The sequence below is a fragment of the Atta cephalotes genome, assembly GCF_000143395.1.
Source record: "Atta cephalotes unplaced genomic scaffold scaffold00013, whole genome shotgun sequence".
In the NCBI taxonomy this organism is placed as follows: domain Eukaryota; kingdom Metazoa; phylum Arthropoda; class Insecta; order Hymenoptera; family Formicidae; genus Atta; species Atta cephalotes.
This window is the reverse complement of record NW_012130077.1, coordinates 2,800,624-2,825,987: the sequence shown is the minus strand read 5'-3', so window position 1 is coordinate 2,825,987 and position 25,364 is coordinate 2,800,624. Positions and strand designations below refer to the sequence as shown.

The 25,364-nt window shown below is 30.1% G+C and overlaps 4 protein-coding genes across 4 annotated transcripts; 1 reads left to right on the top strand and 3 right to left on the bottom strand.

The window, feature by feature from the left end:
- Positions 1-514: 514 nt before the first annotated feature.
- LOC105617497 (protein catecholamines up) lies at positions 515-2,010 on the bottom strand. The gene is made up of 3 exons (XM_012199053.1): positions 1,048-2,010; positions 771-846; positions 515-690 (listed from the first exon to the last, which is right to left on the bottom strand). The coding sequence occupies exons 1-3, from the start codon at positions 2,008-2,010 to the stop codon at positions 515-517; spliced, it is 1,215 nt and encodes a 404-aa protein (XP_012054443.1).
- Positions 2,011-2,857: 847 nt separating this feature from the next.
- LOC105617691 (kinesin-like protein KIF14) lies at positions 2,858-21,301 on the top strand. The gene is made up of 12 exons (XM_012199247.1): positions 2,858-2,964; positions 3,414-3,950; positions 4,235-4,781; positions 4,857-5,084; positions 5,166-5,294; positions 16,292-16,452; positions 16,622-16,822; positions 17,264-17,545; positions 18,837-18,909; positions 18,991-19,160; positions 19,480-19,942; positions 20,480-21,301. Exons 1-12 carry the CDS (start codon positions 2,858-2,860, stop codon positions 21,299-21,301), a joined length of 3,720 nt encoding a protein of 1,239 aa, XP_012054637.1.
- A 575-nt stretch (positions 21,302-21,876) lies between these two features.
- On the bottom strand, positions 21,877-24,084 carry LOC105617496 (pyridine nucleotide-disulfide oxidoreductase domain-containing protein 1). The gene is made up of 2 exons (XM_012199052.1): positions 24,034-24,084; positions 21,877-23,753 (listed from the first exon to the last, which is right to left on the bottom strand). Exon 2 carries the CDS (start codon positions 23,561-23,563, stop codon positions 22,112-22,114), a length of 1,452 nt encoding a protein of 483 aa, XP_012054442.1. The 5' UTR covers positions 23,564-23,753; positions 24,034-24,084; the 3' UTR covers positions 21,877-22,111.
- LOC105617690 (28S ribosomal protein S18b, mitochondrial) lies at positions 23,618-25,086 on the bottom strand. The gene is made up of 5 exons (XM_012199246.1): positions 25,024-25,086; positions 24,437-24,587; positions 24,242-24,339; positions 24,038-24,168; positions 23,618-23,753 (listed from the first exon to the last, which is right to left on the bottom strand). Exons 1-5 carry the CDS (start codon positions 25,084-25,086, stop codon positions 23,618-23,620), a joined length of 579 nt encoding a protein of 192 aa, XP_012054636.1.
- Positions 25,087-25,364: the final 278 nt, after the last annotated feature.

The following is a 25,364-nucleotide window of genomic DNA, read 5'->3' as shown; positions in this document are numbered from 1 at the left end:
CTTGATAATCATAAATTTGGAATATAATTTCTAACAAACTATTTATCAAATATAGTCTCATATGCAAACTAAAAAAAACATATTGAATATAATAAAAAAATGTATAGGAACAAATTGTGCAAATATGAAATCATTACTCTTTATAACAAAATATATATATATTATCAAACACTATTTAACTATATTAAATAATATCATAATGTAGTACATAAATCGTAATGATCTTTAAATATTTTATATTTCACAAAATCACTGAGATTTTTTTCTTAATGTAAAAATAATAACTGTTGTAAATCTTTTTTTGTTATACATTGTTTTTACAATTCTGTTCATTTCATAATCTTGTTCTTCACTGAGACATAAATGCAATTTCATTAGTTAATTGCATTAAAAACAAATTTCTTTTCTGCGCTACTATTTATCCAATAATATTTTCAAAGCTTTAATGAGCAAGAATGAAATGAAGAATGAAAATAGTATAACAAAATAAATTATCCTATAGCTAATGTATTTCTTATTCGTAGTCTGCTATAAGAACCATCATATATACTCCAAAAAGAAGTGCAGATATCTCCATAATTGATTGCCAAAGTTTAGTGGCAGTTAAAAGTTCTGGTATTACAGAAACAGTTGCAATGTAAATAAAACCTCCTGCTGTGAAGGGAAGAATCCATCTTGTTGCAAAATCACCTACAATACAAAGACAAAATTAAATGAATATAAGCTAAAATCTGATGTCTATTTAAATGTTGCTATTACATGTTTCTTACCCATTCCATCTGCTAATAAAGAAACGAAAGTTCCTAATAAAGCTCCTATAGCAGTAGTTAACTGCAACATCATAGCCTACACATATGAACAAAATGATAAAACTTTTAAAACAGTAAAACAAGAAAACTTTTAAAATGGTAAATTTTTTGCACATGTTGAACTTTATAGGTCACAATTACAAGAATCTTTGACTGCATTTCATATTTTGTATAATTTGATCGAGTGACTTTTCTCAAGCAAACATAGACAATAATGTTGTATCTGTTTATACTTTACCTTTCTTTTACTGTATCCACTTTGTATCAGAATGGCAAAATCACCGATTTCATGTGGAATCTCATGTAATAGTATCGTGAATGTCGTTACGTAACCAATATTATTTCCAGCCATGTAACTAGCTCCTATAGCTAGACCATCTGTAAAATTATGCAAAAAGTCTGCCACCAAGTTCAAATAACCAGCGATCTTGATATCACTTTCAGGTGCTTTGTGTGCATTGAAAACCGTTTTATCGTTATTTTTCTTCTCTTCCTTCTTTTCCTTTTTCTTCTCTAACAAATTATCTTTTTTATCCTGAGAATCATGATGGACATGTGAATGACTATGATCACCTTTAACAATACGTACTGCTTTCTCTACCATTAGAAACACTGTCATCCCTAACAATATACACAAACCAACAGATATATCATGTTTGTGAAGTCCTGACTCATCATGATGACTATGGGAATGAGAATGTGAATGCGATTCTGAACATTCATGCGAATGAGGAATCATTGCATGTGGAATCAAATGAAGAAATGCATCACCCAGTAGGCCACCGGATGCAAAACTCAGCAATATCTTGAGCAGTGACTCGCGTTGTTTAGTATTATCCAGAGGCACAAAGAACAATATAAAGAAAGGTGCAGCAGATATGATTAAGGTCGATCCAACGGCCCTTAAAATAATATTACTGTGATCCCTATGTAAAGTATTTGCTTGCGTCGAATAAGAGTGCTTATGATCATGTTGGTGAACATGATCATTATGATGATGATGATGCTGATGTTCATGTTCATGTTCATTTGAGTAGATTTCGTTGGCTTCTTTGGAATACTTGTAACTCGGCGACTCGTGATTGTGACCGTCATGGCCCTCGCAGATCGCCGGCAGATTCAAAATTATGAGCGCGAGGAACGTGGCGACTATTATCCTCGAGATCCATCTGCGCATGGAGGCCCGGTTATCCCCTGTCATTGTGATCTCCTTTGTAATTTCGTTGACACAAATGAGATGCGTTCACTTGATGTGATGTGAACATACGTGCCTGTGCTGGCAAGATATAATCAAAGGTAGCTTTGCCAGCAAAATACGTCATATAAACCACGTATACCCAACTAACCTCACTCACCCCTACTGTTTCCTAATAATCCTAATCCCACTACGACTACCAGCAGCCACCATTCCACCTAACCTTCGGCCTCCTTCGATCTTCGAAGCTTCAACCAGTTTGACCTTCGGAGTTTGGACGTGATGGACCTCACGGACTCCTTCGGTGGATTAAGCCGAAAACAATGAAAAACACAGGCAATAGGAACAGGGAATAAAAGATTTCAACCTATCAGAAAGCGTTTATTCTAGAATATATGATTTCTGATAGGTTAAAATTTGTTATTTCCTGTTTCTATCACCTGTGCTTTTCATTGTGTTTTTAACTTTACCATCAGTTACCAATAGCTTGCTGCTATTGATGTATTCTTCCAGATCTAAAATGATGATGATGCTGATTAGATGATATAAAAGACTACACCAATAAGCGAGCACTTACATATAAACTTTCCCTAAAGACATTTAATGGCAGAACCAATCAGCGTTAGGCATATGCATTGACTCCACTCTCTTTATATCTACAATTATACTGTGCCCTAGCTTTCCAGCGAGAGGACGAATTCTCGTCATACGTCGCGTCTATGTATATTTTTTATACTTTATGCTGTGAGTCCCGTGCCTCGTAAAGTTAGGTCACAAAACTCAAATCCGTTTAAATTCTGTTTGCATCATCTCACTACTGAACTAAGTAGTTTTTTCTGCGATTTCTACCGAAATGTCTCACCAGAACTTGAAATCTTCTAGCCACGGATACTGCGAAGCTATCTTCTCGACTTCGCCGAGGAGTTCTAACAAGGAAAACACCATTCCTGCGATAAAAACGTAAGATCAAGTTTGCTTGATATTATTTAACCGTCACTTGCAAGATGAGAGAATGAAAAGTTATCTTATGTCATCGAGGATACTGCGTAAACTATGCATTGTTTTCAAATAAAATATTTTCCCATTTTTATTTATGTCTATATAAATCAAATATACAAATGTAGTTACATTAAAAAAATGATATAAGTTAAAATTAAAAATTTTTTTTTCAAATCTGTCGTTTTCTCTTTTCATTTAGGGCTGGTTGTTCTATTTTTAGATAAACTCTATGATAATTTATTTGTTAGATAAATAAAAAGTAAGAGGAGATAAGGAGATCATAAGGGAACAAGAGTAAAACAGTGAGCTGAAATTTATCAAAAGATAGAATAATCCAGTCTTAATCTTATTAAGTTTGTTAAATATAAATAAAATAACTTATCAAAATAAAATAATGACTTTTATTGCAGAAAAAAAAATTTATATCCTCCCTTATCATCAGCTTCAAAGGGACAGAATACAAACAAAGTATTGCAATGTCCTATACAGAAGGAATCAAAACCTGAAATAGCAGAGACCTTAGGACCTCCAAATAAATCCAATACAGAATTATGTCTGAAACTTACAAACCTAACAAAACAGGAAGATGTATCTAGTAATGTCACATCCATTGAAAGGAATGTAAAGACCCCAATTAAAACAACAAAATTTGTTAGCGGATCGTTCAATGAAAAAACACCTGCCATACAATTTTATACACCTAAGCAAACGAGAATAAATACATCCAGTGCCAATACCAAATTCAATGTTTTATCCACTGCAAGGACACCTGTGAAACGTTACTTTAGCGATCATGCTTTATCGCAAAGCACACCAGATTGTTTTAATGTGGTACACTTGGAAACTCCATCCCAGAAAATTGATGACATAGTTGGAGAACAGACAATGTATGATGGTGAAAGTAGCAATCTCACAGTTGGAATACGCATCAGACCCTTGAATTCCAAGTAAATAACATTAACCATTATATAATAAATTTTTATATTTGTATGTGTACATTTTTTAATTATTTAAAATTGAAATATTCATATATTAAATTATAATTTTTGAAAAACTAATACATTTATACACAATGTTTCTTACTGATAAAATTGTTTTATCAATAAGATATTAATTAAGATTTGGAGATTTTAAGTTTTAATTTTCTTTGCCCTTAATTTATTTTTATTTTCTATCGTTATTCTATATTTGCTAGCAAACAGCATTACTCATATAATATTTGTTATTTCAGAGAATTAAATGATCCAAAGGTTACTACAATTGTGGAAGGAAATGGTCAGAATGTTGTTGTGGAATGCGAATCTGCGCATCACACTTTTATGTATGATCATTGCTTTGTTTCATACAATGATCCGCTTACACCTGGTCACGCCAATCAAGAGATTGTCTTTCGCAATATGGTGTTGCCCTTAGTACAAAATGCTTTCGAGGGATACAATGTCTGCTTGTTCGCGTATGGACAGACGGGATCAGGAAAAAGTTATAGTTTAATGGGCACAGAATCTGTGCAATTAAACGCGACGCCATTTGATGAGAGAGTCGGTATCATACCAAGATTTTGCCAGGAAATATTTACACGAGCACGTGACAATCTACAGATCGAGACTACCGTGGAAATTAGCTATTTTGAAATATATAATGAAAAAATACATGATCTGTTGGCGAATACTAATAATGGATCAAGGAAGGCTCCCCTTAAAGTAAGGGAGCATCCTGTCTTTGGACCTTATGTCGTGGATTTGAGCCAGCATTGTGTGCAAAACTACAAAGACTTACAGGTACTTTTATAATTTCACGTACGATTACGATTGTTTAAATATATATTTATTTCTTTGTTGACGCAATCTTTTTAGACTTGGCTTAAAGTAGGAAACTCGCAAAGAGCCACGGCTGCAACTGGTATGAATGAGAAAAGCTCACGGTCTCACAGCATTTTCAGTATTATATTAACTCAGACGCATATAGATAACCAGTTAAATTGTGAGCCACTTGATGCTGATCGTCGTAGTAAAATTAATTTGGTTGACTTAGCTGGTAGTGAGAGATTGAGTCAAACTTCTGCAACTGGTGATAGATTAAGGGTCAGTTTCTGATATAACATTTTATTCACAAAATTCATTAAATAATTGATAATATTGTATATATATCGCTTTGTTCAACAGGAAGGTGTATCTATTAATAAGTCTTTACTTACCTTGGGAAAAGTAATTGCATCACTCACAGAGAACACAAACAATCGTAAACAAGGTTTTGTGCCGTACCGTGAATCAGTATTGACGTGGCTATTAAAGGTAAGTACTATTATATTTGTGTATATTTTGAATTAACAGAAATATGAAAATTACTGCAAATTCAATAAACACATTCTTTAAAAAAATTGAAAGCTTGAAAATATCTTCGAATAGATATCAAAAAATAAATGTAGACTTTACGCGATAATTCATACATGATCTATTCTAATTTGTTATAGATTATATTAATACTTTTTTACTGCACTTTGTGATTATATAAAATAGCAATCTGCTCTGTATAGTATCCAATATAAATAAATTTAAATAATCTATGATAATTTTTCTACTGAAAGGGAAAGAAAACATAGACATCTACGTATATTCTTGAAATTATTATTATTACTATATATTATAATAATTTTTTTCTTAATGTTTACGAGTCATTGAATAACTTTATTTAAATTATGCAAGTATGGAAAGTAAAAACGCTTATAATAGCAACGTAATTTGTTATGTCTGATCATACAAACTAAAATACATATAAATACATATTTTAAGATACAATTGTTATATCACAAGTAAAATAACTGCAAGTAAAGAAAAAGCATATCAATTAATTCTGGCTCCTACAATATATTTCCTCATCTCTATAAAAAAAAATTAAAATCTTACTTTTCAGAACTAAGTACTTATCGTGTTAGTATAATAATAATAATATATACTTAAATTAATTTATTTCGCTTACACTTATCCTAAGAATATATTCAGTCTTATGTACCAAGCAGTTAATTTATAAAGTTCTATTGGAATTAATTTTACTGAAGTTTCATCATTGATTTTACTAAACTTTTTGTATGAAAATCACTAAAACGTACAATTCTAGATATATTTTCTCTTATTATCTCAAAAGATAACAACTGATTCGAAAATTCCAATTGATTTAACTCTTGTAACACATATTAGTTTTTGGTATCCTTACTACACACGATGGGTCTTTCATGTCCTGGATTAATTTTCATCAATTACAAGTACATAAAAATCATTAAGCAATTTTTACATCTTCAGAAAATCGTATATTTATAATAAATTGTATACAAATTGTTATATATAATTGTTGTATCTAATCAAAGAATGCACAGGACACTAATGATCCAAAGATGTGTATTAAGCGTTAATAATATTTTCTCTTTTTTTACTTTTTCAATAGTATAAATCTAATTCGTGCAAACATCAATACGATTTATAAAATTTAACAGTCATAATAAACAGTCTTAGTGATTAATATTTTTAGAAGCGTATTAACATTTACAATTACGCAAATTTATTTATTAAATGACTAGCGTATGATCAATATTGAACAAATTTATGCTTGCATAATGTATAACCGAAAGAATGTATGAAGTAGTAATGATAAAATATTTCTGTTTACGCAAATACTTCAGTATAAATCTTAATTTAACTCTATCTTCTTATTCATTAACGGAAATTCATTTTACTTATACCTGCTTTAGAATATAGCATCTAGTTTGTTTCAATTTAAGTACTTAATTTATGCATCTATAATTTTTAAAAATTATGTTGCGCATATACATGCTGTAAAATTGCTGCAAAACGATTCAAAAATCGATTCTCTTTTTATCGTTTTGTATTTTCAGAAACATAGCATTTAAAGAGGTTTTAAGGGCATAAAATATATATATATAAATTTATGTTTTGAACAAACTGCATACATACATATGAACATAACAGTCTGTTTTTAGCAACCATTTTTATAGATTATTTTATTTGATATTTTATTGTAATGAACAAAAATTTTAAAAATAGTAACAAAAATCTAAATTTTTTTATATAAATATTTTAAGTATTAAAAATGACTTATGCGAAGTTCCATTGAGATTCACCAATTAGTTTATAACAAATAAATATTTTGTTTATTTACTAAGCAATTAGCGTCTGCATTTCAATATTAACTTTATACAAATATTATACAAATATTTTTGAATTCATAAAGTACTCATATAAAAAAATTGAGATTTTTATCATTATTTTATAGTACATTTTCATATATTTTCTATTAGAGTACAAATTTAAAAGTATTATTTTTTTATTAAAATAACTTTTAATCCAGATGTTTAATTTTTTTGTATTACCTTTAAATGCAATTTAGAATTATCTGTAATTTTTTCAAATAATTCTTAATATATTTCATTTGTCTTACAACCTCCTTAATGGTCATAAACCTAAAATATGCTTATAATTAACTAAAAACATAATTTCGTTATATACACTGAAAAAAAATTTGTTCAACTAACTAAACACATTTAGTAGTTTGCAGATTTGATTAATTCAATAAATTTTATTTAATTGAATTTAATCGTAGTTTGCTTAAGTGAACAATTTGTTAAGCAGATTACGTTGAATTCGATTAAATAAAATTTGTTGAATTAATCAAATCTGCAAACAACTAAATGTGTTTATTAAGTTGATTTTTTTTCAGTGTATGTGTATTTACATCTGCATGTTATGCTTATCTTAATATAAAATTAATATTATTGTTGTGACCATTATGTATAATAATAAGAGGCTATGATTTGTCTACACTGCATGACGATTTCGCTGACTTATTTCGGTCGGCATTTATGATTTTTCTCTCATTGTACATTACGTCGTTCTCCTCTTCTTCTTGAATTCCTTCGTGACAGGAATCGCTTCGTGATTTACTTCTTATGTAAACTGCCAGATTTCTTCTTTTCATTTCTTTGCAAAAGTGACAGTTTTCTTTGGATTGCTGCTGTACGGTTCGTTGATTTTCCACTGATTTTCCTAAACAATAATGCGAAATAAGACTAATAAGAAGAGAAGGAACTTTTTTCTGATTGAGATAAAGAGTTGAGAGATTGAGAGTTTCTGCCACACTTTTTTGAAATATTCAATACACGTAATAGGAATTGAAAATATTTTCATTCTGTCGATAGAAATTTTATGTCGCATTTTATAAGTTATATAAAACTTGTCTGTCAAACCGGTTTGTTTATGCTTTGGTACCGGTTCTAAGTTTGCTAACGTGAATGTTTACGACGTGATACTTTTCTCGATAAGTCGACATGTACAATTTATGAGTGATAAAAATTCAAAGTATTTTTCAGAGAAAATCTATCTGACATTTCAGTAATCAAAGAATTAAATCAAAGAAAATATCAACTGTCAACATTTTCCTCGCAAAATGAAATTGTTTTATATTCAAAATATCGAACTCTTGAAATAATCATACAATGCTAATGAATACAAAATGGAGTGAATCTTTTGCAATTAATACGTATATTTCATAATATTTTATAAAACATACTGAAAAAATACAGCGACTAACGGAATTTAAATTATACATTTATTATTAAACAAATTGACAAATTCTTCGTTATTTATTTGAAATGAAAGTCATTTTGCTTTACTGAATCGTGCTATGCATGTGTACGTTTACAAACTTCTGAAAGATTTGCTATCACTAATAAATAATTAGAAATAAACAAACGAAATTTTCAGCAAATGCATTAATTACTGCGTATAATGCGTTATTTATATAGTTACTTAGCTTGTTGAATGTAATTATAGTTTCTATTTTGCGTCAACGAATATTACATACTAGTATATAATCGGTCACAGCTTCATTGTTAATTGAAGAAAAACGAAAACAAAAAATTCCGACGTAAAATCTTGAATGCGTTCACTTGTAGCGCCAGATGATTATAGCTTAGCTCATGAGTCACGGAAATCTGTCATTTCACCTCACAAAGACACTCGAGAACGTATTACGCACAATAATCTTGGGAATTAATCGCAAACATACTGACGAATTGCAATTATGCTCTTAAACGGATGATTAATCTAATAGAAACGATTCAGCCATTCAGCCATTTGGAAAAATTAGAATATGCGTTTTAAAATTTATCTCTTATGAGAGAGCTTCTACTCCAAGTTCAATTAACATAATTGAAGGTTTACATGATTAATGCTGAGTATCCCCCGCATTGAATGTTGAAAACAATTCACTGATTGATAAGGAGAGATGCTGTTGCGCTTGAAACGCGATTCGGATTATGTAGTGCGCGGCCGTCTAAAAGAACTGGCTAAAAATAGGCACATGTGTATCACAGAAATATAACATACGCGTGACAGACGCTTGAAACAATAAGATAATGCGGATTGTTCGATGTCTCTATCTCGAGGTACATGCTTTTCTTCTTAGACGGTATTGAATTAAATTCTTAAACTCTTGTAAAAAAAATTATGATTTCAATTTTACTGAAGAATTTGCTATTTTTCGAATATCACAGTTCTTATGTAATCAGTAATAGTAGTGCCGATAACATGTGTACAATAGTAATTCGAGCATTGTTTTCGCGACGTAATTTTTATCGATGCACTTTTTTCTTATAATAAATGCGTTTCAATAAAATATTTGTTTTTAATCTGTCATATTGCAACTTATCTTTCAAATGCGATAACGTGGAATTTTTTTTTGTTATTTATCCGCGTTAAGAGACTGTTAATACCAGACGCAATAAACAAGCATATCGAAATATTATTGCCATAATTATTGCCACAATAATTATTAGACGATGCAAAAAATGAAGAATATCGAGATAGGCAAAATTGGAAATAAACATTTCGTGCCACTGATTTATCTAATTATGTAACTCTTATCTCGTTACGACGACGTAAACAAGGTCGATTTGCATGAAAAATATACGATTATGCACGTGTCTTTTTCGAAACAAAAAGACAATTTGTTTTTTTTTTAGTCGATAGCCGATGTAATTATTGTTAGCTTAAATTATCTCTTGAAGTTTGTTCTAAAAAAGAATTGTAAGTAGCTCATATAAAAGAAATATTACTGAATGTGTTCCAATAGAAATCAAAAGCGTAGATTCTCGTGATAACGTAATTATAACGTATTATTTTCCCGCAGCAATGCAAAGTATATTTAGATTATAGTTTAATATTTAATATATGGTAATATATGATAAAGAGAATCGTATTGCATTATTTATTCATGCCGTTGACTTTTTTTTTTTTTTTTAAACGTAGAATATACTTATTAATAGGGTACTGATGCAAATAGTATTTTAAAATGACACGTAGTAGAAGGAAAGTGCACATAATACAATGTGTGATTGTATTTCATCTCACATATTCAACATTTTTTTTTAGTCTACTTGACAGATATGACTGGTACAGAATATCTGGGTGTACGCAATTCTAGCTGACGTATTTAATAAAAATGCGACGTAAATTCGTTAGGATTTTTTTTTGCAATTTATCAAGTATACTTATTTGTGTAATAATATTAATATATAAATATATTAATATATAAATATTAACTTTTTTTTTTTTTCCGGAAAATTTCTATTATATATACATTTATGCGATTTACTAATAATAATATACATATCAATAAATTTAAATACTTTTGATAAATTTAATACTTTTGAATATGTACATTACAATAGTTATGAATTTATGAAATTATTATTTTTATCTAAAACGTTTGATTTTTATCTCTATAACTTTTATCCGTTATTGCATTTATCTATATTGCTTATACTGATATATCTTGCGGCGTAAAATATGATGATGTCTCTATTATACAAAACAGCTTTGTTCGCAAATTGTTTCACGATAGCCGCTACTGGGCGAATATCGACGATACTTGATAATGAAAAATGTACTATATATTTTTTCGATATCTGTAATTGCAATAATTTTTTAATACTTTTTACACATTATATTTCAAAGAGTATTACACTTTTCTCTTTTCTAAGTAGTTTTGTATTTATTTTGTATCTGATTTTTATCGTAACTATAATAAAATTTTTTTTCATAATTACGATAGAAAAAAAGGGAAGAAACTATGTCAAATCTTATCATAAAATAGTAGTTGTAACATTTTTGTGAGCGTATAATTTTTAATTTTGGAAAATTTTCGCAAATTGTAATAACTTTTATTGTCGCTGCATTTATGTGCAATTACTTTCTCATCCAAATAACAAATATCTTCCTCCCCTCCCCTATATTACGACGAATGTAACGTTTGCATAACTACGCGGCTAACAACCGCGAAGAGTATAAACAATTATAGTTTCTTGCAATTTCCACGCAACATCCGATGAAAGTATTTCCATCCAGAACTTCCGGAATGCAGCCGCTCTAATTTTTCTGCAGTTTCTTTAATTCGCCTTACCTTGACTGCTTTATTTTAGTCAGTTTATTGCCTTGCTTTATTATCCCACTTTATTATTATGCTCTCAATATGTGGTTATTTTAGTATTCATCTCGTATATTTCAAGAAAAGGAGAAACTAAATAAAAAATTTGCGGATTATCAGGCTTTATCCAGAAAATATTTCAAAATAAAATAAGACAATAAAATAAGACTTTCTCTTTCGTTTTTTTTTTCTTATATCGATCATGTAAGGTAATGTCGATGTTGTTTGGAGTACTTTCCCTATTTGCGTGACGACTTAATAAGAACGATTTAATAAGAAAATACTTGAAGAGATCTGGATATCGAATAGCCGATAATGACAAGTCTCGGGTAAAGAAGAAATGTCCAAGTATGTGTAAACTATCTGAAGATTTCTGAATTTCGAGGACTCGGATGAATAAATAAAGAAATTGTACACTCATACAATGAATTAATTAACAGATGAGTATCCAAATACCAGACTCCAGAATTATAAAATTAGAGATAAGATACGTCTTTCTGCACTAAAAAGCGCGAAGAAATATTATCTTGAGATAACTTGCCAATTGAGTCTTCATAATTTTTTCCGGCCAAAAATATAATGATGTTTATCTCATTTATTTTGGCAATTTCATGTTTAAAGCAGCACAGGTGAGAAAAAAATTGGAAAAGGAAAGTTTTATTGATTGAATCAACAAATTAATTGCTCGTAAGATTGTATTTCAACGTCTTTTATTTATATTGAAAAAATGTCGCGTGTTCTGCTTGCAAAAGTACGAGTAAATATTGCTAATTAATTTCACGGCACATCTGCGACATATTCACAAGTTATCATTGTATGTCGAGAAAGAAAGAGAAATCTTATCCAATACAAAAAATTTGTACACAATAAATTTAAGTAAGCTTCGTCTATGAACGTTTTGAATAACGTACAATCAAACTTTTCATAATACTAATTTTCAAATCTTCAATTTTTACTAGTTTATAATTTTTAATAGTTTATAATTTGAAATTCTGTCTTGAATTAAAGAGTGCAGTTATTTTTAAATCTTTTTTGAACTTTAAGGATTTTAAAGGGGGGATTTGGACATTTAAGGATTTTTAATATATTAGCTCTTGATATAAAAATTTTTATCACTTACGTTAATGGAACAAATTTTCACTTCATATTTCCGCTCCATAGGGAAAAGGTACATGCCCTTAGAGCGCATTCAAATTTCCACTCGAATGCTCCCAATTTTATCCTTAGGTCTGTTTTCTATAGCTGAACTAATGTACACTTTTGTAACTTAAAATGAGATACATATACGTTTGATATTTGTCGAAAGCGAAAAAGAGAGTTCTAGAACAGTCAAGTGCAGGAATAGAAAACAGACCACTTGTTTAACATTTAATGACTCTCGTGGCATTCTGGTAGAAATCTGAACATAGCCTGGTTCGCGAAAAAAAAATGTACCTATACGTTTATTCGAAGAAACTTGATCGCGACAAATATATAAATATAATATAAGAAGGCCTCCTTTATCGCTTACTGTTACTTGTTTTAGAACTGCGTTTGCAATTTGTTATCAATTAATAAGTCGTTCTAAGGTCATCTAATTCTAAGAAAACAAGTTTTTTCGTAATACGAATTTATTGCATTCCACCGTTAAAATATTCCGTCAAGATTTCTCATCAAATATCGAATGAAATATAAATTTATTATTTAAATCATGATAATTAACGAGGTAAAGAGAAGGTTCTAGACTTACTGCTATCGCACTTGAAATAGTCTCTGTTCCACGGCTGCTCGTAGTCGTGGTATTGCGGATTCCTCAAGTATCCGTAGGTAAACAGCTCTGGTATGTAAACGAGATCCATGGTCCACGTTGGTCAACGCTAAATAATGTTAAATGAAAGGGTGATGAGATTGTATCGCCAATAAGTTCTCGTTAGCACGTTTTTCTTCTTGTTGATATTTGCAAGCTAGAAGACCGCTTTCGTTAGAGGATCGGTTGATAAAACGATAAGGTCATCACGCGTCCCGTTACGTCCTGTAGAAACGCAGTTTCTTCTTCTGAAGAAGAGAGAGAGAGAGAGAGAGAGAGAAAAGAAGCGAACTCTCGTCGCCGATGGCTCTCGCTTTGAACTAACGAAGCGTGGAGTGGCGTGGACGCTACGCGTATAATATTTATCTGTTGAGTCTTTTCCCCACTCGGCTTCACCGGTTTTCCGTCCGTCCTCCCTTTTACCGCTTCTTCCGTTCAACACATCTTCCCTTTCTCTGTTCTTCGGAATGCTTACGCTTACGTTCTCGGCCCCACCTTCAGCTCCGCCTTCGTCGTTTCGTGTGGATTTGTGCGACGCGCAAAAGGTAATGACATATGCAACGAGGAGAACCGCACGCTTGCGTGCGTACGTGAATGCGTGCGTACGTCTGTGCGTGCGCACACGCGCACGCGAAAGCGTGCGTACGTGCGCACTAATGCGTACGCTCTGCTGCCGGAGTCTCATTCCTGTTTTCACCGGTTTTTACTTATAAAAAAATCTTGCCTCTTTTACAATGCATATCGATAATGTACTTTTCAATCATGAAAAATTATCGCATCATCCTTGTATTACAATTATCGTATCCGGTATTTTTAAAGGCACTGTTGAGAATAAAATCATTCTCTTCTTCCTGTCTTTTTATCATTTTTTTTTTATTATGATAATATATCTACATAATATAATAATATATTAATATAATAAAATATGTTGTCCAATTTTATCAAAATATTAAAATTTAATAGAGTATTATTATTATCTATTATTATATTTAATGAAACTCCTTTTGTCTAAAGTAATGAAAATGATTTCTTCCGTTATTTTTCATAAATATTTAAATAGTATTGGTTTTTTGCTGCATTTAATGCCCATTTCTAGTTCTAATAATAATTACAAAAAGAAAAGTAAATTAAATCATAAATGAACATTAAACACTTAAGATAAGACTTTGAGTTTTTGTTCTTACTACTTTGTATTTCTATTTTTAACTAAATATAAATATAACACATAAAAAATAAAATTTATGTGTTACATTTTTAGTTTGTTACATTTTTAACATATGAAAAAAACAGCATTCCATTCTGCTGACTTGTATGATAAATACAGTCAGCTTTTTGCTTTTTGACTGATTCATATTTTATACGTGGATAAAAGTTACGATCACAAATGATTATAGCCATCAAAGCACATCGCAATATCTATGAAATGTCAATCGAGGATTTTTTTTATTATTTCAACAAATCATTCTTAATCATGTATGCAGCAGTTTATTAGAATCTAGATATGCAGATAAATGTGCACAAAAGATGATATTGTACATATGTATCTCAATAATGATAGTGCTTTATGATTGGCATACTTGATTATCAATCGAATCTTATTCTCATGATATTTATCAAAAATCATGACATATTCGATCAGATAATAGGGCGAAAAATGAATTTGATTGCTTTGTTTCTTGATTCTTTCGATATTTATATTCCATATGTCATTATCATCTTGCTTTAATGTTTCGTCTAATTTTCTTCGCAACTTTTTCTATCTACGCAAAGTATTCATTTAGATACTATTTTTTTGTTGCATTCTTTTCTTCCTTCAAAAGCTTTTTCTAATATCTTGATTTCTTTTCATATCTAAGGCTTTTATTAATATTTTTGTTAATGAAAATATTGTACATTAAAAATTTAATTTACCTTTTTCCATTTTTGCCATATAATATGTAAGTTTATCAATGCATTGTAATAAGATACAATCAAATATGATGTATGCAAGAATCCAGTCGCCACTTAAAATAGTTTCTATTAATTAAAATACTATCTATTAAAAGACTATCTGTACATATATACATTTTTTCAAACACTATTAATTCCGTTTATTTTAATATCTTCGATCTCTCATTAATAATCGATCTCTCATTAATAATTAATAACAATAATAAAATAAAAAATAGTAATATGCAATATATTATAGAATATACTGCAAGTTGATTTGAGCTCGAAAAGCATAATATTTTCCATAATTTCACATAAATTTGCGTTTATTAATGATAAAATTTTCTTAATTGCATGCAAGAAAGAAAATTTTAAGGTCATCGTAAAAATCTATTTTAAGATAACAGTTTCGTAGTATAGTATTTAATATTAGCATTACAAGCAGAAAAAATTCCACTTGCAAACAAGCAGTTATATGTTTCAGTAATTCCTATACTGTTATTCGTAATTATTATATAAAATATTTGAGCATATTCGATATACTTCAAAACTGTTTATTCTTCATATAGTATAGAACATAAAATTCTGAATTGATTTATATATATATATATATATATTTTTTTTTTTTTCGTCGAATTATTTAAATCTTTATTTATTTACAAGCTTGTAGAAAACTGCGAAATAGACTAATATAAAATAAAAAATAATAAACGATTTATTGAAATCTATATACGTGAATATGTAGAAGATTATACAGAATAAGATAAAAATCCAAAAGATCAGAATTAAAAATGGAAAGTCCGAAAGTTTATCTTAAGAACCGTAAAAATAAATAGTATAAAAGGGGAAATTTGAAATGTTGTTTATTTACTACTACTTGAGAAGATAACGTGCCATAACGTTGATGGATAGTAACGTGATCCGATATCTGATTAAATTTACGAATGATTAGATTTGCGATCGTTTTCAACATTTGATATCACATACGATAGAGAGACTGTACTTTTTATTATGTACAGTGCGAATAAATTATGTAGACAAAGAGCAAATTAAAATATGTAAAAACAAACATTTTTGCAGGAGAGCCTAGGAGGAAATTCACGAACGGCAATGCTGGGAACGGTGTCACCGGCCAACATTCATGTAGAGGAGACCCTGGCGACCCTTCGATATGCGTGTCAGGCTCGAGCTATAGTTAATCGAATTCGTATCAATGAAGATCCGCACGACCGGTTAATTCGGTAAAACATCTCCTGAGATTTAATTTTTAATTCAATAAAAGCTCCATGCTTTTACTGTCATTGTTATACAAATGCTATGAATATGTCAGAGGCAAATTATACAAAAGGATTGAATCTAATTATCCTAATAGATTTTAACAAAAAGATAATTTAATGACTTATCTCAAAGCGAATTAAAGGCTGAAGTACAACGTTTACGAGGGGTGCGCGAAGGATATGAAAAGCAATGTGGAGTTGTTCCTCGTCAGTTGCTTCATCGTTTTGACTCGAAGGATCAATGGGGAAGAGATATCATCCGACAACAAAAGGAAATTGACAAATTGAAAGATCAATTGAAAAAAACGGAAGAGCAGTTGGCTGTTACTCAGATGTAAGTGAAATAATTTGATTTCTTAATACGTAAGATCAAAAAGTAAATAAGGCAATAATATTTAAATTTATCTATAATATCACATTTTTAATTTAAAATTATCGATTTTTTTCATTCAGTCTTGGAAAAAATTTCAAGATCAGCTGTGATAATTTTGTAAATTCTGAATTATTCATTTGAAAATATTATAATTGTAAAATATGATTTTTTAATTTGATAATGTTTTATTCTCAGCCGTTACATTATTCTTATTATCAAGGGCTGAAAATTATAATTTAATCTTATCCTAATAAAACTTATTCAAGTTTCAGGATTAATGTGCCCTAACAAATGAAGCTTGTTGCGAGTGCAAATATGGTGTTATTGAGAGTTTCGTAAACATGACTAGCGATTTTTGCGATGTGTGTTGAATCGGTAATCGTTAGCCACATATAATTACAGGAGTTCGCGCGAAAAGTTAGAAAGAGCTGAAGAGAAGAAAAGCTCGGAGCTCAAATATTTACGTCGTTGCGGAGTCGCCATTGAGATTGATTTCCAAGAGCGAGATAAGCATCCGTGTCTTGTAAATCTCACGGCAGATCCTATGTTATCCGGTACTCTTTTGTATATCATACCTCCAGGTTTGGTTCGTATCGGAAAGAATGCTCCAACGCATAAACTCGAAGCCACTTTTAAACAACTGGATATCCTATTGGATGGACCTCTTGTTAGAGAATTGCATTGGTTAGTCAACGGATTGTGTGTGTGCGTGTGTGCGCGCGCGCGCGCGTGTGTGTATGTGTGTGTGTATTTTATGTTTAGGCAAAGTAGAAAAAAGGGAAAGGAGAGAGAATGGATTGGTGTGGGAGCAAAGGAGAGATGTTTTGTTTATGTTAATACTAAATTTTCTCTTCTGTCTAATATATTTTAGATATGCTATGAATATATTCTTTGTCTTGTACTAGTTTCAAAAGTTCCGCGGAGAAATATAAAAAGTTATAATTAACTTAAGTTCCTAATATTTTTGAACAATTACACTATGTGATCATAAAGCTGGAATGCCTTTCTGAAAAATATACGAAGGTTCTCTTCTCTTTTAAATTTTATATTTGCAATATGTCAATGTTAACATCATAAAGGTTCTTTCACGGAAAGGCTATTTATAAATCCAAGATTTTTCATCGTTTTATTTCTTCACCGTTGTAATGTTTGAAATCTGTCAACAAATTTAGCAGCAAAATTTAATATTTGTATATTTTTTAAATTATAGATATTTTCAATCCCGACTCGATATCACATACATAAGAGAGTAAACATTCTCTTATTACTTTATTAGAGTTTATAATTAGATAAGATTTTTTCTCGTTTCCTCACAATTTCTGTAAATTGTAGCAATCCATTCCAGGAACTTTTCGAAGCTATCGTATATATTTCTATTTATCAGCATGCTTTGCATCGTTCTTATGAGAAGTCCAATCATTTCTAATTCTAATGCACGTCACTATTTTTTACCCAACAAAGCAGACATAGTAATTATTGATGTGTATTAATGTAAATTGTTTTATCAGTTAGATGGACTAGCAGACGAGAAACGGATTCGGTGTTTTCATACTTCCGTAAATCTTGTTAATTTTATATGTATAATATTAATATATATTTTTTAAATTAAACTTTATCACATTCATGTCAATATTATATCATATTATACAGGTCTCATCTTCATTCATGAGGTCATTCACTGAATAAATTGGAATTTGAACAAGAGTTGGGAATCTACGACGCAATACTTAAATTTTATTTGTTGCTAATAAATATACGATGAATTGTAATTTGTTTGCAAATAGATGCATTTATGTATGTCACTTGGCAAAAACTAACTATTTATAGAAATGCTTATTTTAACTTTCTGCTGAATATTCGAATTCCTGTTATATTAAACGACTAACGCCGTTTTTAAATCACTTTCACTTATATATTATTAATTAAAATATCGTATACAATTATTTGTTATATCTTCTTTTTTTCTTCCCTCTAGTGCTATTGAAAATAACGGAAGAAAATTAATCTTGACACCCGAGAAGGGCGCGGATACTTATGTCAATGGACAGGTAATGATAATGGATGGATTAATTATTAATATGAAAAAAGATAGATATATCAAATAAAAATATTTCTCTACTTTTTTTTAGATAGTAACTGGAAGAATTATGCTTAATCATGGTGATCGCATAGTCATCGGCGGTAATCACTATTTTAAAGTCCTAAATCCATTTGATGAATCCTATAATGTCAAGCATTCCACACAAGCGATAGATTTTGAGTTTGCGCACCAAGAAATTCTTCAAATACAGGAGAAAAAGTATGTATTAAAATAATTAGAAAATCTTCAATATAAAATCTTAAGATCCAGTTTTTTAAACTAAAATGTAATTATACAAAAAAAATTATCACTAGTGATAACAAAAATTTATTTACTGTTGAGGAGAATCTATTCAAAATATTTTACGTTTTTGCACTTGCTATCTCATTAGTGATGCAAATAATTTCGTGTCTTATCGATATCGTTGACTTAAGTATTTATACATGCAGTATAATTGCGTTTTATAATTTTTTTGATAAATAATTATCAGAAATTATGAGTCTATCAGTTTCTAAATACAGTAATTTTCTTCAAATAGATTAAGAGCTGAATTGGAAGAGTCCAAACAACAAGCAATAAAGGAACTTGAAAATGCGAAGCGTGAAGTGGAATGGCAACTCGGTTCGCAAAAATCAACGTACGAGCGGGAGATTGAAGTTCTTGGTTCCACTCTGAAAGAGCAAAATCAGGCGCTCGAACAAATTAATCGTAGAAAAAAGGAGTTAGAATTAGAAAAGGAGTTACTTGTTAAGGAAGTAGAAGTCAATAATAAGATTAAAAAAATACGGTTGGAACAAAGCCATGCGAAACTATCACCGTACAAATCGAATTTCCTGCAAGAACTTGAGAATATTTTGAGTGAGAAAACTGCGGACATTGAGAATGTGCTAAAAACAAAACTTAACGGAGAAGCTATAACTGCTGGTGGAATCAGTCTACATGAAATGCAAATACTTGTTAAGGAAGCAACTCAACGTTGTCAAGAAGCCGGATATCTTTATGTGAGAATTTATCTTATAACAATTTTACAGGGTGTTTCATTTTAAGTGATATGGTTGATTATCTCGCGAATCGATAATTTTATTGAAAAATTTTTCGAACGAACGTTGCATGATTTGAAGGGGGACATATGATGGAAATAGACTTGACCTTAAGTAACCTTGTCAAAATCAGGTCATTAATGTTTTTTTAAATGAAATATTCTTGTAATTTATCTCGAGAGCTTTCCAAAACAATAAAGTTACATTTTCTTTCATACTGTATATACAAATTGTTTAAAATTGTATATAGAACCCACAATTTCTCATGCAAAAAATTATTAAAAAATATAATCTTTCGATTGCTTGTATATATTGGATTGTCCGGAAATTTCATGCCGATGTTGAAGGAAAATTGAAACGTAGAAAATTTAAATTTTAGTATACATTTATTAAATTATATAATAAATTAGTTCGGCACGAACTTTCCGGATAACCAATATATTTTATACGCAATTTTTATTGTTATACTTTTGCTCTAAATTTTTCTTCGAATTCTAGGAATTTGAACAACAACAAACAGTAGTGGAAAAGAATTTGCAGTCAGTGATTCGCGTTCGTGATAGGACTAATTCAATGGAAACGCTGTGGCAAGCGACGGATTTTTTGGATTGGGTTTATCGGCTGAGGAACAACGATATAGAAGATTCGATAAAGGAACTGCAGAGTAATAAATTAAACTGGGAGTGTGACGAAAGTAAACATTCGGAAGTATTTGAAGATTCATTAAATAATAGTAAGATCTCGATAAATATGACCCCTGTAAAGAGACAATTGAATGAGAGTATTCACCAGTTCTCGATGGACGCGTCGATGCTGGAAGCGACAATGAACGATACATCCTTAATACATGATCAACAGGAGAATGTAAATGCATGTCTCACTCAAATCGAAGTCGCCGCAAAAACGTTGAAAAAGTTATGCCATCGGTATCAAAATCACGATACTAAATCAATCGTTGAATCATTGGGTAAGATGCAAAATATTATAGAGTCCTTAAAAAATATTTTCCAGAATAAAGATTCGAGTGAATGCGAGGATGTAAGTGCAAATTCGATAAACAGTGCCAATAATACTGTTATCGACATGTCGAACGACGTAAAGAACATTTCTTCAAATAAAGATGCAGACAAATGCAAAGAAAAAGATGCTATTTCAATAGACAGTATTAATAATGACTTAGCTAAATTAACAACAGAAGTTACTGAAAATTGCTCAAATCATATGTCACCGAAAAAATCTAGTATGCGGAATAATGCGCTAGTTACGAAAGTTGAAAATGTTCAAAAGAACGTAAGGTTTATTGATAAAACCGAACAATGAACCGGATAAATAAATAACTGCATGAAATACTCATTATTTTTGAACAAGCTTCCACTATTATTCATTTTAAAAATATAAGAAATACATATATATATATGTATAATATTAATAATACATATTACATTATAAATTTAAATTTATGCAATATTTCATTAATTTATATATTTTTATTCAAATAAGCCTTTACGAATTTTCGTTTTTTTATTATTTAATTATTGTTCTTTATAAAATTTTTTAATTTAGTCTGTATTAAACAAGATCTTATTTTATGTAATTGAACTAAAAAAAGGTTTAGTAGTTACTCCTAAATTACTGAAACATAAGGAATTTATGTGCACAAAATATTACTTTTAAAATTTGTTAGGTAAAAGTAGAATTAGTAACTTGTAAATTACAATTTTACTTTAAGTGTAACTTGTAAGAAAAATAGTACTTATAACTTTAGAATATTACATTGCCAATTGTATATTATATATATAAACTAAGAGTTATAATGATGGATTATAATACTGTAATGTATGCTAATGATTAAAAAAGAAAATTTTAATACTTATATTTAAATTTAAAAGATCTGATTCAATATAATTGATTCAATATAATTGAAACATAATTTGTTTTCCACAGAAATAAATTAAAATTTGTGTGCTTAAAAGACTGTATATATAAAAGACTGCGAATATTTTATAAAATAATCATATTTTATGTGCCATAGTAATAATAAATATTATAAGCCAAACAATCACAATAGAAATTATATGTATATGTCGTATTTCTGGCGAGCGGATGAATCGCAATTAAGTTAATGATATATCAATCAAAATAATCTTCAATATCAATATCAGGATTTAACAAATCTTCGCCATACATACTTAAATCCAACTGATTAAGTATCAAATTTTCACACATCTCCTCCAAGTCCGTTTCTCCAATAAGCACTGCTCCCTGCATTTTGCCATCCTGTAAGATAATTTTAACGTACTCCTGATCCTTCGTGATTCGTAAAAGTACCTCGTAATTTTTCCCCAATGTTTGCCCATTATACAAACCGAGTAAAACAACTTTATAGGAAAAAAATTTGGTCACGTGAGTGAAAAGTTCGAAGCAGAAGTCTTGCAAAAATTCTTCGTTTCGTAAATTCGAGACCATTGATTTTGCGGCGTAACGGCCCATCTGATGAGCCTGCGTCCACAGTCTCATTTGAAACCAATGTTTCGTTTTCGGCCAACCGACAGTACACACATCTCCGGCAGCGTAAATGTCCTGCTTTGAAGTTTCTAGCTTCCAATCCACTAATAATCCTGAATCCTCCCCTTTTTCAAGCTCTTCTAACCCGCATATATCGGAATTTGGAGTAACACCTGTTGCTGAGATAATAAGATCGCATCCGATAATTTTACCGTTCGTTAATTGCGCATAAATTGGCCACTCTTCTGTGGAATCGAACTGTTTTCGTTCATCGAAAGTGAGTAATTTTGATATCTCGCACTCGTATTCAATTTGGACATTTGTAGGCGTAAAATGTGTACCGCTCATATTAAAGCTATTGTGCCAATCCGGACCAAGAGCAACTCCATTTTTAACTGGAGTGCTATCCGATACAACATATCTCATTCTTTTAGTTGGTAAATCTTTATTAAGATTTCCTAATACATCAGCTTTAGAAGAAATCTTGTTTAAAAAAAATTCTGCAGCTCCAGGATCGACAAAGGTCGCAGAAATGTGTTTGTCTTTAATTACCCAGATCATGTCGACGCCTTTAACTTCATGCACTATTTCGGTAGCAATTCCTCCATTGCCAACAATAATAACTCTTCTCGCGTCTCTAAGTTTGTGGGAAAATTGTAATACGGATTCCGTATCACGAATACCTATAACGAAATCATTGTTTTCGGCTATCAGTTTGGGTTTGGCGCCAGTACAAAGACATAACATCTTAAAACTTATGACTTTTTCATTGCCGATTTCTATCAGTTTCTTGATCACATCAATTTTAACTACAGTATCATGAATAATTCGTAACATTTTATGCTTCTCACTTAAAACTGTTGTGCTTTTTTCTTCTACGTCGAAATGCATTAATGTTCTGCCTAATGGGACTATATTTGTCACAGCTTTTACCAGGGGACTAGCGGTAATTAAAATTATGCTTTCATCTGGAGCGAGGAAACTCAATCCTTCGGCGCAAGATACTCCAGCTATACCACCTCCTATTACAACAAAGGTAGATTCTATCTTTTCCATATTTTTCTTGGATTCATTCATATTTAATAAACGAATATACAGATGTCATAATATGACAATATAAATAATTAAAGATTAATTATTTGATGGATTCCATTCTGAATAATCATATTGTCTTATAGGAAGATCAAATGTAATAGTCCCATAATCCTTGGCCTTAGTTAATGCAACTAGGAGTTGTTTGTGCCTCCTTTGACAAATATTTGTTTTCCTATAAAGATATTTAAATCTATAAGATATATATGTATATATATATATATATATATATATATATATATATATGAAAAAAAGGAAGTGCTAATATAACAGAAATGTGTAAAGAGAAATGTTGATAAGGAGAGCACAAAATGCTTCCATAATGCATAATGTATAATGCATAAAAAATGAAATAAAGTTCTTCATTTCCTTCTTTTCCATAAAATAAAAAACTGATTGATTTTCTTATGTTTATGCGTTATATAAAAGTTTGTGCTCTGGCCTTAAATGCTTACTTACGAGTAACTCAAAACGCTTCCGTTATGTTTGTTGATAAATTGCTCAAGCAACTTGACGTTTCTATGATCAAGTACGAGATATTCGTCTCTACATATGGGACATGGACTTCCAGTCGAAATTTGGCCGTATCTCTAATTAATTATACTGCATTATTAAAAGCATTTATATTATATTATCATTAATATGAGAAAGATGCATACGTACTATACAAGTTTTTCGAGTTTTTCTAGGTGGAATTTGTCCTTTAAAATTTCTTCTATATATTTTCCATACTGGATCATCTCCATAAGTCTGTTTGTAAGCTGTATTTTGGAATAATTCCAAATCACATGATAATGATAAGTTTGTAAAATAAATCTTAAGTTGTGTTGTGTTTAAAGCTCGTGAATAATTTCTTACCATCACTATTCATATACTTGATGCTAGTCTCTACTGATATAATTGGTATACGTGCAACTTTAGGAGTTTTCACAGCTGAACTGTCACTTTCAGTTGCATTTTCTTCCTTAGAACGTGTAAGCGAAAATGTGATGGCTCTCGCTGGATCAAGCTGCAAGCAATTTATATCTATAAAGGCGACTTCGACCAAACTTTGAGTAATTTAAGTGGCGATTAATTCATTGAGCAATATCTGTACTAGCTTATCAATATAGACAGAATAATTAAATTTTGTTTGATACATAAAAAAAATTAAATTAGGGATAGTAAATTGTGTAATTAGAAATCTTGCATTAAACCGTTCTGCCGATTGAATTAACTATTGACTAAGTTAATCAGTGATATTTCAACCAGCGGAGTTGCTGTACAAAATTCTTAATTATACAATTTAATCGTTATCTCAGATTTAAACAATACATAATTATTTTGTTAACAAAATAATGTAGATATTTCTTGATAAGTTAATCGCCAACTAAGTTCGGTCAAATCAAAGTTCGGTCAAATATCCTTAAAGAATATAGACTTACAAATTATTGAAAAAAACTCACTTTGCCAATTAAATTCGCTCGTAGCAACGTTCCTGCTCGATGTAGTGTATTTAGAATCGACATACTCGATTCAATAACTATGATAATAAATATTATTACAGTACAATTACTAATTATTACATATAGTACTTTATAAAGTTGACGTATACCTATTAGAGATAACCTCGAATTTACGATAGCAAATCATACAGTACGAACAATTGTGAATTAAATGTATTAAGCGTATTATTATAAATTAAGCAATTTACTAAACAGTTTTTAATTAGGAAATAAAATAATTAATACGATAGAATAAGAGAAAAAGTGCTATGAACATAACTTGAAATTATGATTACAATTAG